This window comes from Sarcophilus harrisii, chromosome 3 (genome assembly GCF_902635505.1).
Source record: "Sarcophilus harrisii chromosome 3, mSarHar1.11, whole genome shotgun sequence".
NCBI classification, from domain to species: domain Eukaryota; kingdom Metazoa; phylum Chordata; class Mammalia; order Dasyuromorphia; family Dasyuridae; genus Sarcophilus; species Sarcophilus harrisii.
The window spans coordinates 539,617,217-539,633,178 of record NC_045428.1 but is presented as its reverse complement, the minus strand read 5'-3'; the positions used below and the strand labels follow the sequence as shown (position 1 = coordinate 539,633,178).

The 15,962-nt window shown below is 31.3% G+C and overlaps 1 protein-coding gene across 9 annotated transcripts in view; it reads right to left on the bottom strand.

Moving 5' to 3' along the window:
* The window catches only part of ZMYM4 (zinc finger MYM-type containing 4), a 125,855-nt gene that overhangs the window by 76,119 nt on the left and 33,774 nt on the right, over positions 1 to 15,962 (bottom strand). For all 9 annotated transcript variants that reach the window (XM_031962113.1, XM_031962108.1, XM_031962115.1 and 6 more), the window contains exon 2: positions 8,000 to 8,045. In XM_031962113.1, coding sequence (XP_031817973.1) covers positions 8,000 to 8,045 — 46 coding nt within the window. The remainder of the gene's footprint in view (positions 1 to 7,999; positions 8,046 to 15,962) is intronic.

The window sequence follows — 15,962 nt, the reverse complement described above, 5'->3', positions numbered from 1 at the left end:
ACAGACTTCTCTAAGGTTGCAAAAAAACCAAAACAAAACAAAATTAGACACAGAACTAGAACCCACTCCAAATGCTCCTTCCCATGCTGTTCCCTTCAAGGCTTAACAGAAAAATGTACTTTAGTTACTTTATAGCAAGATTTAAAAGGACAATAAATGCATATAATGCCTAAATGAACAAATATAAATGTTTAATCCTCATAATTGTCATCAAAGCAGTCAGCAACAAATCCTGTTTGTGCAGTGTTTGCTATCTTATAAAATAAAACCTTTATTTTGCTGCTGCAGGTGATAGTTACCTAATAATAAGTTATAAGCATCTAAGCAAAGTACCTATTTAAAAAACATCAATTTATTTAATAACTATATAAGAAAAGCAGGATATCATACTTTTGAAATTCAAATGCTGTTTAAGTAAATTAACTGCTTCAAATTTCAATTAATCTTCACATTGCATAATACCTTTAACTTATAACAAATAAAGAAAGCTTCTATTTTGTATAGCCCTAAATGGCAAGTATTCAAAAATGAAACAACACAGAAAATTATTTGGAAATCATGGCAACTAATGAAGAAATAGAAAATTTTAAAACAAAATTTATTGGATTTTAGTATCAGGATTTTCATGAGGTAAGATGAAAGGTGGGTAATGTTGTTCCTGAAAAGGTTTCATTCCAAAAGCAATTATACAGACCTATCACTTTTTTCACTGTGTATACACGATTTCCTACAAGTTTAGTGCATTTTTTAATCATAAAACTCTCCTTTTCAGGGTTGACCTGTCATTTCTTCATCTATTAACTCCATGTTTCTCAAATTTATAGTTACAGACAATTATCTTTCCCTAAGGTTCAAATTTCTTCTTTCAAATGCCTATCGATTATTTCCCTTTGTTCCCCAATCATATTCAAATCTTCAATCCTTCAAGGTTACAAAAGATTTCATATCATCATATGAACTCTATTTTACCCAGTCTATTCCTCAGTTCTGTAAGGGAGAGATGTTTAGGTAGGCTCATTAATTCTTCGAATCAAAAGGCATTAAAGCTACAGTAAATCTTAGAAATCAGCTTAACTCTCTCTTTTCCAGATAAGTAATCAGAAGTTTCAGGGGTAAGTGACTCGTTGCAAAGCTTATAGATTGGTAACCCACTGTTGTAGTTTAATCATGTCTGACTCTTTATGACATACTATGGACCACAATGTCCATGACATTTTGTTGGCAAAGATACTGAAGTAGTTTGTCATTTCTTTCTCCAATGCATTAAGGTAAAAAGAGATTAAGTGACTTGGCCAGGCCACAAAATGTTCTTAGTGGCTGCCTCTATTAGGACTCATATCTAATGCTTAGTGTCTTCCACTATTATCACACAAAGAACAAAAGTATATCCTAACTAAATTAGTAAATAGTTACATTCTCTGAAAGGGGTTCAACCAGAAGCAAAGAATTTGTTATTGCTATTACTCCTTCCACCAAAGCATAACATGACCTTTCTGTAATTTATCTGATGGTCTTTATGAGTTGCTGAATCAAATGGTGAAGTAGGGTGAGGGAGAGGAAGGCCAAGCTAGTGCTGTTGAAATTGAATTCATTTAAAACCAAACATTTTATATCTGCCTAAAATCTGTATCTTACAAATCAGTTATTTCTGTGACTAATACACTTATTCTACTGGTCTCAGAACTTTAACCACCCTTAATTCATACTTCTTCATTCCATACTCAATCACTAATTCATATCCATTTTTCCTAGACTTCCACTAGAAGAACTAAACTTCCTATTTCTAATCTCCCTTATATACTATCCTTCTTCAGCTATTGCTTCAAAAAAAAAGAAAAAAGCCATTATCTTATGTTTGTCTCTTGACTATAAGATAAAGTCCAAATTCCTTTGCTTTACATTGTACTAACCCACTTTACTTGTCCAACCTCACCTACCTTTATTTCCTAACAAATTCTCTAGTGTGGCCAGAAAGTCTCCAAACTGCATTTCAAAAATGTCAATCATAACTATTTCCACATTCTTACCTTGGTTCATATTGTTTTCCCAGCACAGAATTCTCTCCTCATAAGTAAAGCCTACAAACTGATGAGGTAAAAGTCACAAAAGCATGGAGTCATCCAGAATGTGAATTCACAGGTTCAGACTATTTTTAAGTCATGGGACATGGCTTTATTGTGATATTATGTTAACTGCTAATTCATTAGGAATTTTGCCTTCTTGCTAGGTGTCATAATTAGTTCCTAATGAACTAGCAATTAACAAAGAGGAAGATGGGACCTTTTATGAGAAAAGACCTTAAATAAGGGATGATAACTATGATAGTTACATGCATCAGCAAGGTTACAGATTATCATAGTATAAATTAGGATTATGCAAGATAGTCCTTGAAAGAGACAAGTATAGTTTGACTTCCTGAATGTATACAGTAACTGTGCTATCATTATAAGGCAGCTCTGTCTATACAAGATAATTTGGTCAAAACAAGAAATTCTTCAGGGTCAGTGTGTTCCCGTATCAAGAGGAAGATAGAAAGAGATGGCATTCTTCATAGGACCCACTTAGTTACTGGGTTACTGCCAGGTTCATAGTATTTTGCTGCGGTGTATTAGCCCCATCAATTCCACTAAAGATTTCCCTCTCAGGTAACATTGATTGAAAAGTTATAATGAAATAGCTTGATCTGAATCTTGGACATAACACTGGTGATATAGAAAAAGGATCATCTGATTTAGAGACCTTTAAGAATGACTTATAATTTCATGGAGGAAAACACTAAAGCCTAAAAAAGAAGTGATTTGTCTAAATTCACAAGGCAGTAAGTCAAGAACCTAACTGGTGTTTATTTCATCATACCCAGTCTTATCCCCATGAATGAACCACTGAAAACAATTTTTCTTGATAGAGCCAGCTGGGTGGTGAAAAATGAAAGAGTATTAACAGAATTAAAATTAAGAGTCAAGAAGACCTGAGTTCAAATTCTATCATACATAAAGGCTATACAAACCTAATCAAGTCACTTATTCTCTCCACTTTAGTCTCCTTATTTGTAAAATGGGTAAAATAATAGGTACTTGCCTCCTAGGATAGTTATGTGGATAAAAATAAATAACATTTATAAAATGCTTTGCAACCTTCAAAGCACTAAATAAATATTAGATATTACTATTTTTATTAAAGACCATTTTCTACAGTAATCATTACTTTGCTTTAAGTGACAAAAGAAAAATGTCATCTCTTTCTGCAAATGCTCTATCTGACCTTCTCCTACCAGCTTATGTCCCAATAGAACAGGATTCAAAATTAAGAATGTTCCCTAAGGGCAGCTAGGTAGCACAGTGGATAGAACACCAGCCCTGAAGTCAGGAGGACCTGAGTTCAAATATGCTCTCGACACTTTTTATTCTGAGTTTATATTAATCTATCTTTCCCTCAGTTTTTTCATCTATAAAACTAGACTAAGCTGGCCCCTGAAGTCCCTTATTATACAACTGATCACACCAAGATTAAAATGGCTTTGCAAGCTTTAAGTACTATATGTTATGAACAATTATTCTCACTATCAAGAGAGACTAACATTAATAAAATCCCATTATAACTTAATCCTACCAATTATCCAAATTACAGCAACACTGGTAAATCAACAGGATTCATTTTCCTTATTCTAGAAATCTATCATTTAATTAGGAATGTAATAATGATACTGTAGTTGAGGGATAATTAACTCATTTCCATCATTAGAACCTTAGCAAAGAAACCCAACCATTAAAGAAATACATATACTACACCTTTTGTGATGTCTCTCATTTACTTTGAGATATTACTCAGAATTCCTGGCAACCAGATGTTATAGAAGATAAAATATTGGGTCTGAAGTTAGAAAGGCCAGTTTTCAAATTCAGCCTCAAACACTCAAATCTTTGGTCAAGTCACTTAACCTGTCTCAGTTTCCTCATTAGTAAAATGGTAATAACAATGGCACCTACCTGCCTTCCAGGGTTGTAAAGATCAAATGAGATAATTGTAATTCTCTTAGTACAGTACCTGGCAAACAGCAGGTACCATAGAAATGCTTATTCCCATCCCTCTTTCATGGAATATTAGTTTTCTCTCATTCATTTTTTCCCATAAATGCTTACTAAAAACATGGTTTCACAAATTAAAGGAAGATAACAAGTACGATTTTATCTCAAGAAATCATATAATTGTACTGTTAGCCATCTGTTTCATTTCTTTTCTCTAGTAAGATTACATAGTACAAGAGGAGGAAAAATAATTGTAAAACCAAAATTTAAAAAGTTTGATATGGCCAGGATTTATTTCTTCCACATTAAAACATTACATAAGGGTTTTTTTTTTATTGTTTTGGGTTTTTTTTTGCCATTGAAATATTGCTCGCAAATGTAATTATAATCTAAAAGATGCCAAGTCCATTTTAAAAGTCGACCAAAACTTTTTTCTAATTTTATAATACAGACATAAAAGTATATGTCAAAATAAGATAATGTATGAAGAATAAATCTTAAGCTTTCTATTTTACAAGATAAAAAAAGAATCCTATCTGTAAATCAGTTTTTCACAGACTTTTTATTTAAGCAAGCTATACCAGAACAGAAAAAAAAATGCTGTTTATAGAATAAGTGGAAGAACCAGCTTGAAATGCAAGACACTCATGCATGACTAATTAATGCTAACTCACCTGCAACTCTACACACAGAAATAAGTAAAGAATGTAGAATTTTGAATAAGGTAAAACACTAAGTCAAAGACAAAACTACTGCCTATTACCGACTATTTGGTAAAACTAGAAATCATTTGTTCATCATGATAATAACAAAAACAGGACATCAAAATACTAATTTTTTTAAATGTTAGTTTACACTTGAATGAACTGATTAAGAAAACAAAGTAGAAACAAGAGAAGAGTATACATGATTAGCATAATATAAATGACACCACAAAAAGAAAGCTGAATTCAAATTAGATGCAATGACTAATACTGGTTCCAGAGGACAGATGATATAACATACCTCCGTCTTTTCAATATGGGGGAAGCTATGGATGCTGAGTGTTGCAAATGCTGACAGATTTAGTAACTGTGATGACTGGTTTTGCTTGACCGTGTTTTCTTTGTTACAAAGGGATTCTAGGAAGCATACCCGGAAATGATTCTGGTATTAAAAAAAAAAAAAAACACCTACCACCACCAAAACATCAATAAAACTAAACCTAATGTTTAATTATACGGGAAACTCCAATTGCTATAATCGGTTAATAACTTAAGGACTTATTTAGACTGAAGACAATATGTTTTTAACTTAGTTATACAGTCAAAGAAAAGAATTCATTCTGTAGCCATTCAAACTCCATCAGAAGTTTCAAAGATCCTAATCACAAAACTCTTCTTCTAAACACCAATACAGTTCCAAGGACACCTAAATGACACATAAAATGCCACCATTTCCAAAGAATGAATACCAGAGGTGACCCCAAGAGCAAAAGAAATAAAATATCAATGAAAATAGACTTCAGCACATTACCTACAAGAACTTTCTTACAAGTAGTACTATAAAGAAATATGAACTGTTTGGGGGGAAAAAAAATGAGCTTGTCATATAGTAAGAAGAAGGAATAAAAGACAACTACATTGTTCCACTGTACCTATGAAATTTTAAAAGACCTGGAGGAAAACCTCTAGCACTTTCAGTAGACTCTTTTCTTGGTAGAAACAAACAAGAGAGTCAAACAAGTCTAAAAGGCTCAGAAGGTATGATTAGGTTCCAAATAGTAACTTCCCTGATAAAATCACAGATACAGTCAAGTCAAGTGTTCAATTGTGTCAGTTACACAAAATGTAGCAAAGCAATCCAAAATACAAACACACACACACATTTTTATTCCTGGATAGCCTGCATTTCCAGCATTCATTTTGTTTCTTCATTCCTTAAACATTCTATCATTATTTAATCCTACCCCCAACTTAATCCAATTAAAAGGTGTAGTTGGCAATCCTAACTGGAACTGTGAAGACATTTCCTATATATATACTAATAAATTATCATGTTATGATGCATCAAATAAATATGGCTCCTACTAAGTTTTGTTACTAATATGTCTGAAAAGAATTTTTATTTTGAAATTACCTACTCTGTTTGGCTTAAATTCTCTAGACTTCAGTTTGTTCATCTGTAAAATGAAGGGAGATAAAAATTCTTTCAGGCACTAAATTAAATGAATCAGGAATGCTATTAAAAGAGATTTGATAGGTGAAAGGAGATTACTTTCTACAACAAAGTAGAAACAGCTTTTCTCCTTTGAAAAATTAGAAGACACTACCAAAAATACCTATCTTCAAGATTTAGATGAGGATCAAAATAATTTTCAAAACAGTGTCTAAATATCTATTCACATTTTTTAAACCCTGAAAGTTAAATTTTTTTCATTTGCAAATTAATCAATTACATCTAAAGCACAGAAGACTAAGGTACTACTAATAAAGGGGCTTTAGGTAATTGCTCACACAAAGATGTTTTACCTTTTAACCAAGGATCCCATTTACATAACAAATGTAATTTTCACAGGGTAGGATTAAATGATCTATGCTTTTCTTTATTCCATAAAATAGAATTATGAAGAGGTCAAATTCATTTCACAATTTAATTTGTTTTCAAAGTGTTTCATTTCTTTGTTAGAAAAAAAAAAATCAACATTTTGAATCATAACAGATAAATTGAATTACAAACCAGAAAGGCATACAAAAGACTATTAAAAGTATGTGCTTAGAAATTATGTGGAAAAAACCAAGTTCCAGGGAAGCAATTTTGTGCTCTGATTTAGGGGGACTGATTTCATAGGGTCCTTGGCACTTGAATGACGTGTTAATTTATAAATAAACTTGCCTGTGGTTGTAAAAAAAAAACATATTTTCATAACCAGTAGGAAATTAAGCTTATAACTATCCAGTATTTAGGAACAGAGACATAAGTCTGTAAATATATTTTTCTTATATTCATAACTACAAGTAATGCACAAGAAAAAAAATGCTACTGTATGCATTGCTAAATATTAAAGCTTAATCTTTTATATGCTCCTTTCTATTCTTTTCCTTTTTTCTTCTCAATGCCTACAGAATTCCAGTCTTACCAAAACAATAACAAAAAAATCAATCCTGATATTAAAGGATTATTAATTAATGATATATTAAAGGATTGTTAATTAATGATAGATTAATAATATTATGTTACATAAATCTGTACTGTACTTCCTTCTGTACTATAATCTCAAACCTTAATGAAAACAACTGGCTACAACTGAGGCTCCTCCTTAAAAAAAAAAAAAAAATGAATAAGCCAGGAAATGAGATGTGACATGGACATGGACATGGACTCATCTCCATATCTTGAGTGACTTTAGGCAAGTCAATAAACCTCTTTAAGGCTCGATTTCCTAAATCTGTAAAATGAGAGAATGGACTTGACGGCCTCTAAGTCTTTCCAGCTCTGTTTTGCTTTGTATTCCAATATTTAGCACAGTGTTGGCACAGTTATAAGCACTTAACAAATGTTGTCAACTAAATCAATCAACTCTACAACAATATGATTTTTATAGTTTTTAGTTACAAATGTTTAAGTAGCAAAGATCCTTTTATCCAGAATTAGAAAACTACAAGACATTTTAAGATAATACTCCTCTACTTCCCCTAAAATATTACCATCTTGAATTCAAATAGTGGTCTTGGCAAATATGTTTAATCAATTAAACAAAGAAACATATCGTAGATGATTAAAATTTTAAAAATCATAAAATCTACTTATCACCTAAACCAACCCAGCTGCTTGAATAATATGGTGATAACAGATCAAGTAAAACTGGTGATAGCAAGTCAAGTTCCTCATTATAGTAATGAGAAATATATCCATATTTATCAAACAACTAATGAAGCTAATATACTTTAAAAAACTATTTAAACTAAGACAATACTAAAAAAAAAAATACTTACATTTATCTGCAATTTCATCAAAAACTGCACCAGCCTTCTGTTCAAACTGTTTAAAAAAAAAAAAGGAAACAGAAATTCATTTATCTGGTTATCTGATTAGCTATCATGAGTTTCTGGCATAATCCACACTCAAGAGCTATTTTTGCAACCTTAATATATAAAAATATATAATAACTGATAGATATGCTTATGCAAAAACTAACAAGAAAATATCCGAAGGTGAAACACAGTGGTAACAACACCCAATTCTCTATCACTAACATAACATATCCTCTCAATGAAAAACTATTAATTAAAAAAGCCTTAATGTCATACTGTTTATTTCAAACAGAGAAATAAAAAATTGAAAGGGAATATCCAGGTTAAAGAAAAATAAGAGTACCCAATATTCATAACAAAGAACTCAGAATAATACTCTGAAAAATATCCAAAAAGTTGACTTTTTTTTAGGATGACCAATTTTAACAAAATGGAAATATTTAACCTTCATGTTTACTTCACCATTCTCTAAGCCAAATTCTACCACCAGCATATTCTGGAAACTGACATGTTCCAGAGTGATGATACAAAGTTACAGCAGAAATTTATTTTAACATTTATAATTACTTTGAGGGGTGTTTTCAAGAAGTGATTCTTAACAAGTCACTTCTATTAGTCTCGACTTCCACATCTCTAAAATGGTCTCCAAGATACTTTCTAGCTAATTACATATGCCAACCAAATGAAAATTACTATTATTAAATGATTTTAAAATTATCCAGTAAGGAAACCAACTTAACCTATCCAATTCATTTCAGCAGCCATTAGCAAAAAGTGTTTTCTAAGAACACTTTGCTTTGATACTGCACCAAAAATAATTTAGTAACTTTAATTCTATTATAAAAATTATACTGTGTTCATCTCTGATCCTTATATTAAACAATTTCCCCTTGTTTCTAACATCTTTTGGCAGTTTTGAAAATAGCTATTCTTTAATGTTTTCAACTGCTAATCCATACACTGAATAATCATCACAAATTTAGACTACAAGGTTCCTTAGTCCGACCTCGTAATTTTAGAAATTAAAAAAAAAACGAGGTACAGGGAGGATAAGTGACTTGTTCAGTGTTACAGGCATAAAATGGTACAGGTAAAGTTCAAGCACAGGCCGCAATTCAATGCCATTTCTAAAGCTTAAAGATTTATCTGCTTTAATCTTGTGCAATTTTATACTTCAAATTCAAGGCCAGGTTTTGGTCAGTGAATGTTCTATGTCAATGCACTACAGCTTTTATGCTGTATTTAATCAGAGTTGTTTAAGTAGTCAAAATAACTCCTGAGGATAAACCAAGCCCGTTAGGAGGCATACAAAGCTAGTAAAATTATCTAATTTACCAGAGCAATTTGAATTATTTAGAAAAGTGGCTTTAACTCAAATATAATTGAACTGATTGTCATAGAATTCCAAAATATACAACCAATTACAGGAAAGATAGACAGTTAAATCAAGTTGTTATTATAGTCTCTGCCTATCTTTAAGTATTTCTGAGATAGGTTTTTATGCCCTAACTATTTAGTTGTTTAAGAAAAAAGGTTAAAAATCTGTCTTGGTTAAAAGTATTTTCAAAAAACAAACCTCTGATCCATTACCAAACTACACTTCAACTCTTCTAACTTATGTATTTAATTACATATTACCATAATAATGGCTTATTACATTTATAATACTTTACAAAGTTTACAAAGTGTTTTGTTACCATTTTTCTTGATCCTTATAACCCTGGAGAGCACATAATACAACAACAGCTAACAATTTATTTATTTACTATAATAACAACAGTTATTAATTATTTGGTAAGCATTTATTGAGGGGTTGCCCTGTGTCAATTATTGTGCTAAATTCTGGGATCACAAAGAAAAGCAAAAACAGTCATTTCTGAAGAAGCTCAAGTTCCAATAGGAAGAAACAATCCAATCAGCTGTTATTTATTAAGCAAATACTATGTCAGGAGCCAAGGAGGCAAATACAAAGAATAATCTCTTCTCATAAGGAATTTGCATTCTAATACATATTTTAAAAGCTTACAGGAGAAGCTAATTGGTGTAGTGATGGATAGAGCACCAGCCCTGTAGTCGGGAGCACTACATTTCAAATCTGAACTCAAGACACTTAACACTGCCTAGCTGTGTGACCCTGGGCAACTCACTTAATCCCAATTGCCTCGGGGACACACACACACACACACACACACACACACACACACACACACCATATAATAGGAAAGGATCATAGTAATCTAATGTTTGACAAACCCAAAGATTCAATATTTTGGAACAACAAAAAAATCACTATTTGACAAAAAGTGCTGGGGAAACCAGAAAGCAAAAAGCAGTTTAGCAGAAACTGGGTATAGAACAACATCTCACACTATCATAACCGAGATAAAATCAAAATAGGTACATGATTTAGAAATAAAAGGTGATATCAAAAGCTACTTTGGGGAGCATGAAATATTTTCCTTATTAGATTTATGAATAAAGGGAGAATTTATGACCAAACAAGAGACAGAAAACATTACAGATTGTAAAATTGATTAATTTTTATTACATCAAATTAAAAGGTTTTGCACAAACAAAATCAATGCAGCCAAGATTAAAATTTTATAGGAAGGATCTGATAATGACCTTTTTTCAAATATATAGAGAAATAAGTTAAATTTATAAAAATAAGAGCCATTCCCCCAACGGATAAATGGTCAAAGAATATGAAAAAATGCTGTTCTTTTTAGTTACAAAATTCAAATTAAAACAACTCTACCATCTCACACCTATTAGATTGGCTAATATGACAGAAAAGGAAAATGACAAATGTTGGAAAATAGGAACAATTAATGTGGGTTATTTAGAGTTGTAAACTCAGTTTTGGAAAGCAATTTGGAACTATGCTATGTTTGATTCAGCGACACTAATAGTAGGGTCTGTATTCCAATGAGATAAAAAAGATAATGAAAAGGGAGCTCTATGTACAAAAACATTTACATAGCAGCTTTTTTGTGGAGGCAAAGAATTAGAAATTAAGGGATATTTTCAATTGGGAAATGGCTAAACAAGTTGTTATATATGATTGTGATGGAATATTATTCTGCTATAAGAAATATGAATGAGATGCTTTCAGAAAAACCTGGAAACTCACATGAATCAATGCAAAGTGAAATGAGCAGAATCACAAGAACATTATATACAGTAACAGCAATACTGAAAGATGATCCACCGTGGCTCTTTAACAATGAGATGATTCAAACCAGTTCCATTTGTTCAATGAAGAAGACAGTGTTAATGAAATGTGCTTCACAACATAACATTTTCATTCTTTCTGTTTTCGCATTTTCTTTTGCTGCTACTGCTTTTTTTTTTTTTTTTTTACTGGTTTGATTTGATTTTTCCTGTGCAGCTTGATAGTTGTATAAATATTTATGCATATATTGGATTTAACATATAATTCTACCATGTTTAACATAAATTGGACTACTTGCCATCTAGGGGAGGGCATGGGAGAAGAAAAGGAAATTGAACACAAGATTTTGCAAGGGCTGATGTTGAATTGTCCATATATATGTTTTGAAAAATAAAAAGTTTTTAATAAAAAAGATGACCCACTCTGAATGACTTAGCTCTTCTCAGCAACAGAATGGCCTAAAATAATTCCAAAGAACTTATCATGAAGAAGCTATCCACCTTCAAAGAAAGAACTGATGGAGTCTGAATAATATTGAAGGGCAATTTTTTTTATTATTGTGCTTGGGTTTTTGGTCTGTGTTTTCTCTTTGCAACATGGTTAATATGGAAATGTTATCCAAGACTGTACTTATATAACCATATCAAACTGCTTGCTTTCTTCAGGAAATTATCATCTGGAGTGCAAGGATCAGCAATGGTTTTGTGAAAAAAGTGATGTTTGAGCTGCATCTTAAAAGAAAGGGACTCCATGAAGCAGAGATAACTAGTTTCATCCACATAGATTAGGAACCTGAGAAAAATTAAATAACTTGTCATATCATAAGACAGTTAGTAAATGAAAGACCAGGAAAAAAAATTTTTTTTTGTTATGCTTTTGAGTTTTTACATCTGTTCAGTACTTTTTCAGTCCATCCTTCACTGTCTTTCCAACATTCTTGACTTAATACTATAGAATTTTTGAAGCTGAAGAGATTATTTTAAAAGTTTATTTATTTGACAGAGAGGTGCCTAAGGCCTAGATGTTGGGTGATTTACTTAATGTGATACATGTTAGGAGTAGAACTGAAACTAAAAGCCATTTTTCTAAATCCCACTGAGCACTATATGTACTTCCTTAGTACTCCACTGCTCTCTGGCTGGCTGCCTCCTAATGTCACTTGTAAGTGATTTTGGGATTAGAAACCTAGATAAAACCAATTTTGAAGAAAAGTTTGAAACAAAATTTAATAGACTCTGAGGTGACCGATCAAGGGCTCTCCTGTAATCACAGATGGCTACTTATGACATTTCTTTGGACTGTTGGAAGGTCTTTCCACTTCTTTTCTTGTTCTTGACTGTATTCCAAAGTCAAGATTGTCAAAAAGATGACCACAAGCTAAAGACCAAAATATATAGACATAAAAAGCAATATCAGAAAAGATAGATGCCAAATGAATGGTACAAACAGAAGAACTACAGGAATCAACAATTGAGATAAATGAGAACTGTAAAGGTCAGAGAAGGTTTTGAGCAGATCTATAGGGAAAATTTAACTTCAGGAACATGACTGGGATTTCTGACACAATGCAAAATGAGGCTGGTGATTTTCTTTTTAGCTGTCCCAACTGCCTGAAATGGGTTCTACCTCTTAAAAATCTTTCCTATCTTCAAGGCTCAAGTCATACTCTATCTCCTGTCCCCCATTCCCTATCCTCTTAGGAATAAAGTGCTGTTTTCCTCCTTAAATTATCATGTATATATTTATCTGCTTACATGTAGTTTCTTCTGACAGAGTTTAAGTTCACGGGCAAAGTATTTTTCATTTGATTTTTGTGTTTGTATCTACAATGCCTTAAAATACTAATACATTAGGTTTTTGTCTTAGATGAAAGAAACTGAGTGAATAAGCTTCAAAATATGGGTAATATAACCAAACAGATTACGGGAAGGAAGAATATTCCATTTTACAGGAAAAGCATAAGGCAGATGTAGAGCAATTTAGAAAGTATATTGGTGACATAGTCAAGGAATACCTGAACTTTATCTGAAGAGAGAAACTGAATGTGGATAAAACATAGCATTCTCACCTTTTTTTGTTATTGTCTTTTTGGATTTTTTCCCCCTTTTGATCTATTACACAGTATGATGAATTTGGAAATATGTTTAAGGAGAATTGCACATATTTAACCTATAATGGACTGCTTCCTGATTGGGGAAAAGAAGGAGGGAGGAAGAAAAATTTTGAACATAATGTTTCACAATGGTGATTGTTGAAAACCATCTTTGCATGTAACTGGAAAAATAAAAAGTTATTATTTTTAAAAAAATGTAACAAAAAAAAATGAGAATCTACTCAATTTAATTGATACACTAGGGGATCAATCTGAGCCTAACAACTAATTTCACTTCTTTTATTTAGAGCTCAATTTTTCCCTCAAAAACACAGAAAACAACCACTTCATATCTCAAGTTGCAACCCTTCCCTTTTCATAAGCAAACCAGAGTAACATTTTTTCAGGATAAAATGCCACATTCCTTGTAAAACTTCTGATACTACAGAAGCTGAGGGTAGAGGAGGGCTGGTCTCTACTTCTCCCCCCTTTTTCCTCCTAACTCTTCTACTTTCCTGGAGTTTCAGGCAGATGAGGCCCAGTACCCACAGTACTGTTGAGTGCCCAGACTCCCTGAGACAAAGGACAAACAGTCCAAGGCAAACACTTCCACTATTTTATTATAGTATTTATTAATTTCTCGATCCATGTAAAAAGGTTTGTTACGATTTTTAAAAGCTTCCTCTTTTTATGTATGACTTGCAATGTTTTTGAGTGTTGTGCTCCAACCCATTACCCTCCATAATCCCATAATGCTCAGTTTTGCACAGTATGGAGATTTTTAGCAATGTATATATTCTACTGATTGTAGTACAATCAAGAAAACAGCATGTTTTCTTTGGAATAGAACAGTAGGATACAATTCTAAATTCTATTATATAATAATTAGCTGAGATTCTCTATTAACAGGAATTTTTGAAGTTCTACAATAAGTTATAAAAGAAGCTTATACAATGATCCCTATAACCTCAAGGTATTATGATAGTAATCAATGAAAACATTACTGAATTATGATGGTAGTAATTTCAGTGTTTATTTTATTATATTCTAATTCTCTGAAACAGAATACTTCATGATGTCTATTTGAGAAACTATACATAACTAGAATATTTTGTTAAATAAAACATTTCCTTTCCTAATCATACTGGTTACCCAATCAGCTATTACACAAAGATCATTTTAATCAAAAAATATGTCAAAAATTTCAACATAGTCTAGTAGGCAGTACCTTGTCAATATGTAAAACATTTTCTTTGAAAAAATGTTGTAAAAGGTCATAATAGATGACACAAAGTTTGAGTTGCTAAGATTTACAAGTATCCAGAAATCACTCCTCATGTAACCACAATTATGTTAAAATTCAGGGCTAACAATAAAACATTTAAGACTGATACATAATTGAAACCATTACACAGAAAAAAAACTAAAAATATTTTCTTTATAAGAATATTACAAAATGAATGTCATATACTTAAAATGAAAAGCCAAGCTATAAATAATATTCAGAGATTTATGTAAAATCCTCTTTTATTTACTCTACTTCACATGTAGAAATGCTTATTTTATTGATGTTTATTCAGAATAGAAAAAATAAACAACTTTAAAATAAATTATTAGAATCTAGAATAAAAAGGAAAAAAAACCAACATTCCATATGCTTAACTAAATAAAATCATTATATTTTCTACTGCATGGGCAAAATGGGACTGGGGGAAAAAAAAGGAAGACACAAGAAATAACTCTCTTATTAAATATTTCAGGACAAAGAAATAGAAAAGAACACAATAAATTACATAAAGTTTATGTCTATAAATACATATATATTTTTTACAAATGTCATGTTAAGAAAAAGCATGATATATTGAAAAATATTTGACTTGTAGTCAAAGTACCCAAGTATGGTCTTTAGCTCAGGCTATATACTAGTCTTAAAATTTAATCTCTCTGATAAGTTAGTCTCCTAATTTGTAAAATGGAAGTATCCATATTTATGAGAGCCAAATGAGATATGAATATCTTTAAAGTACATTATAAATATTTTAAAGTAAGTATAAGTTACTATACTTTTTGGGGAAAATTAACGAATTTTTTTAAAGTTCAAGTCTTTCTGACGTATTTTAAAACTTTAATGAGATGTTTATTTTCCATCAGAAACTATAAGATACACAGTGTTCCCTTACTTTTATTCCATAAAAGGCCTAAATTTCAATTGTAATTAAATGGCTAAATAGTTTTGGGATTAATTTGTGAATTATTTTCTTCATTAAAACTATGCAAACTGCAATTATTTACATGCACTTTAACAGGAAAAAAAACCATGAAACATAATTATTGTTGATATGTAAATTACTAAATATTTATTATTTATAACAATTATTATTATCATTTATAATTTATTATTATATATGTCTGTCCATTCAATTTTTAATAGTATATAATGTACCCACCAGCCAAGAAACACAGCAATTGTGAATTTCAATGAAGACGTACAAAGTATGTTACTTATATCAATAAATATCACTCCAAAGATCTATCAGGTCAACAAAACAGATCTCTTGCAACTAATTAGATATTGAGCCTCCGTACAAACTTAAGTTAATATGGGTCATTGGAAACAAGCACAGCATTATCAACTATAAAAAAATAAACTACATTAA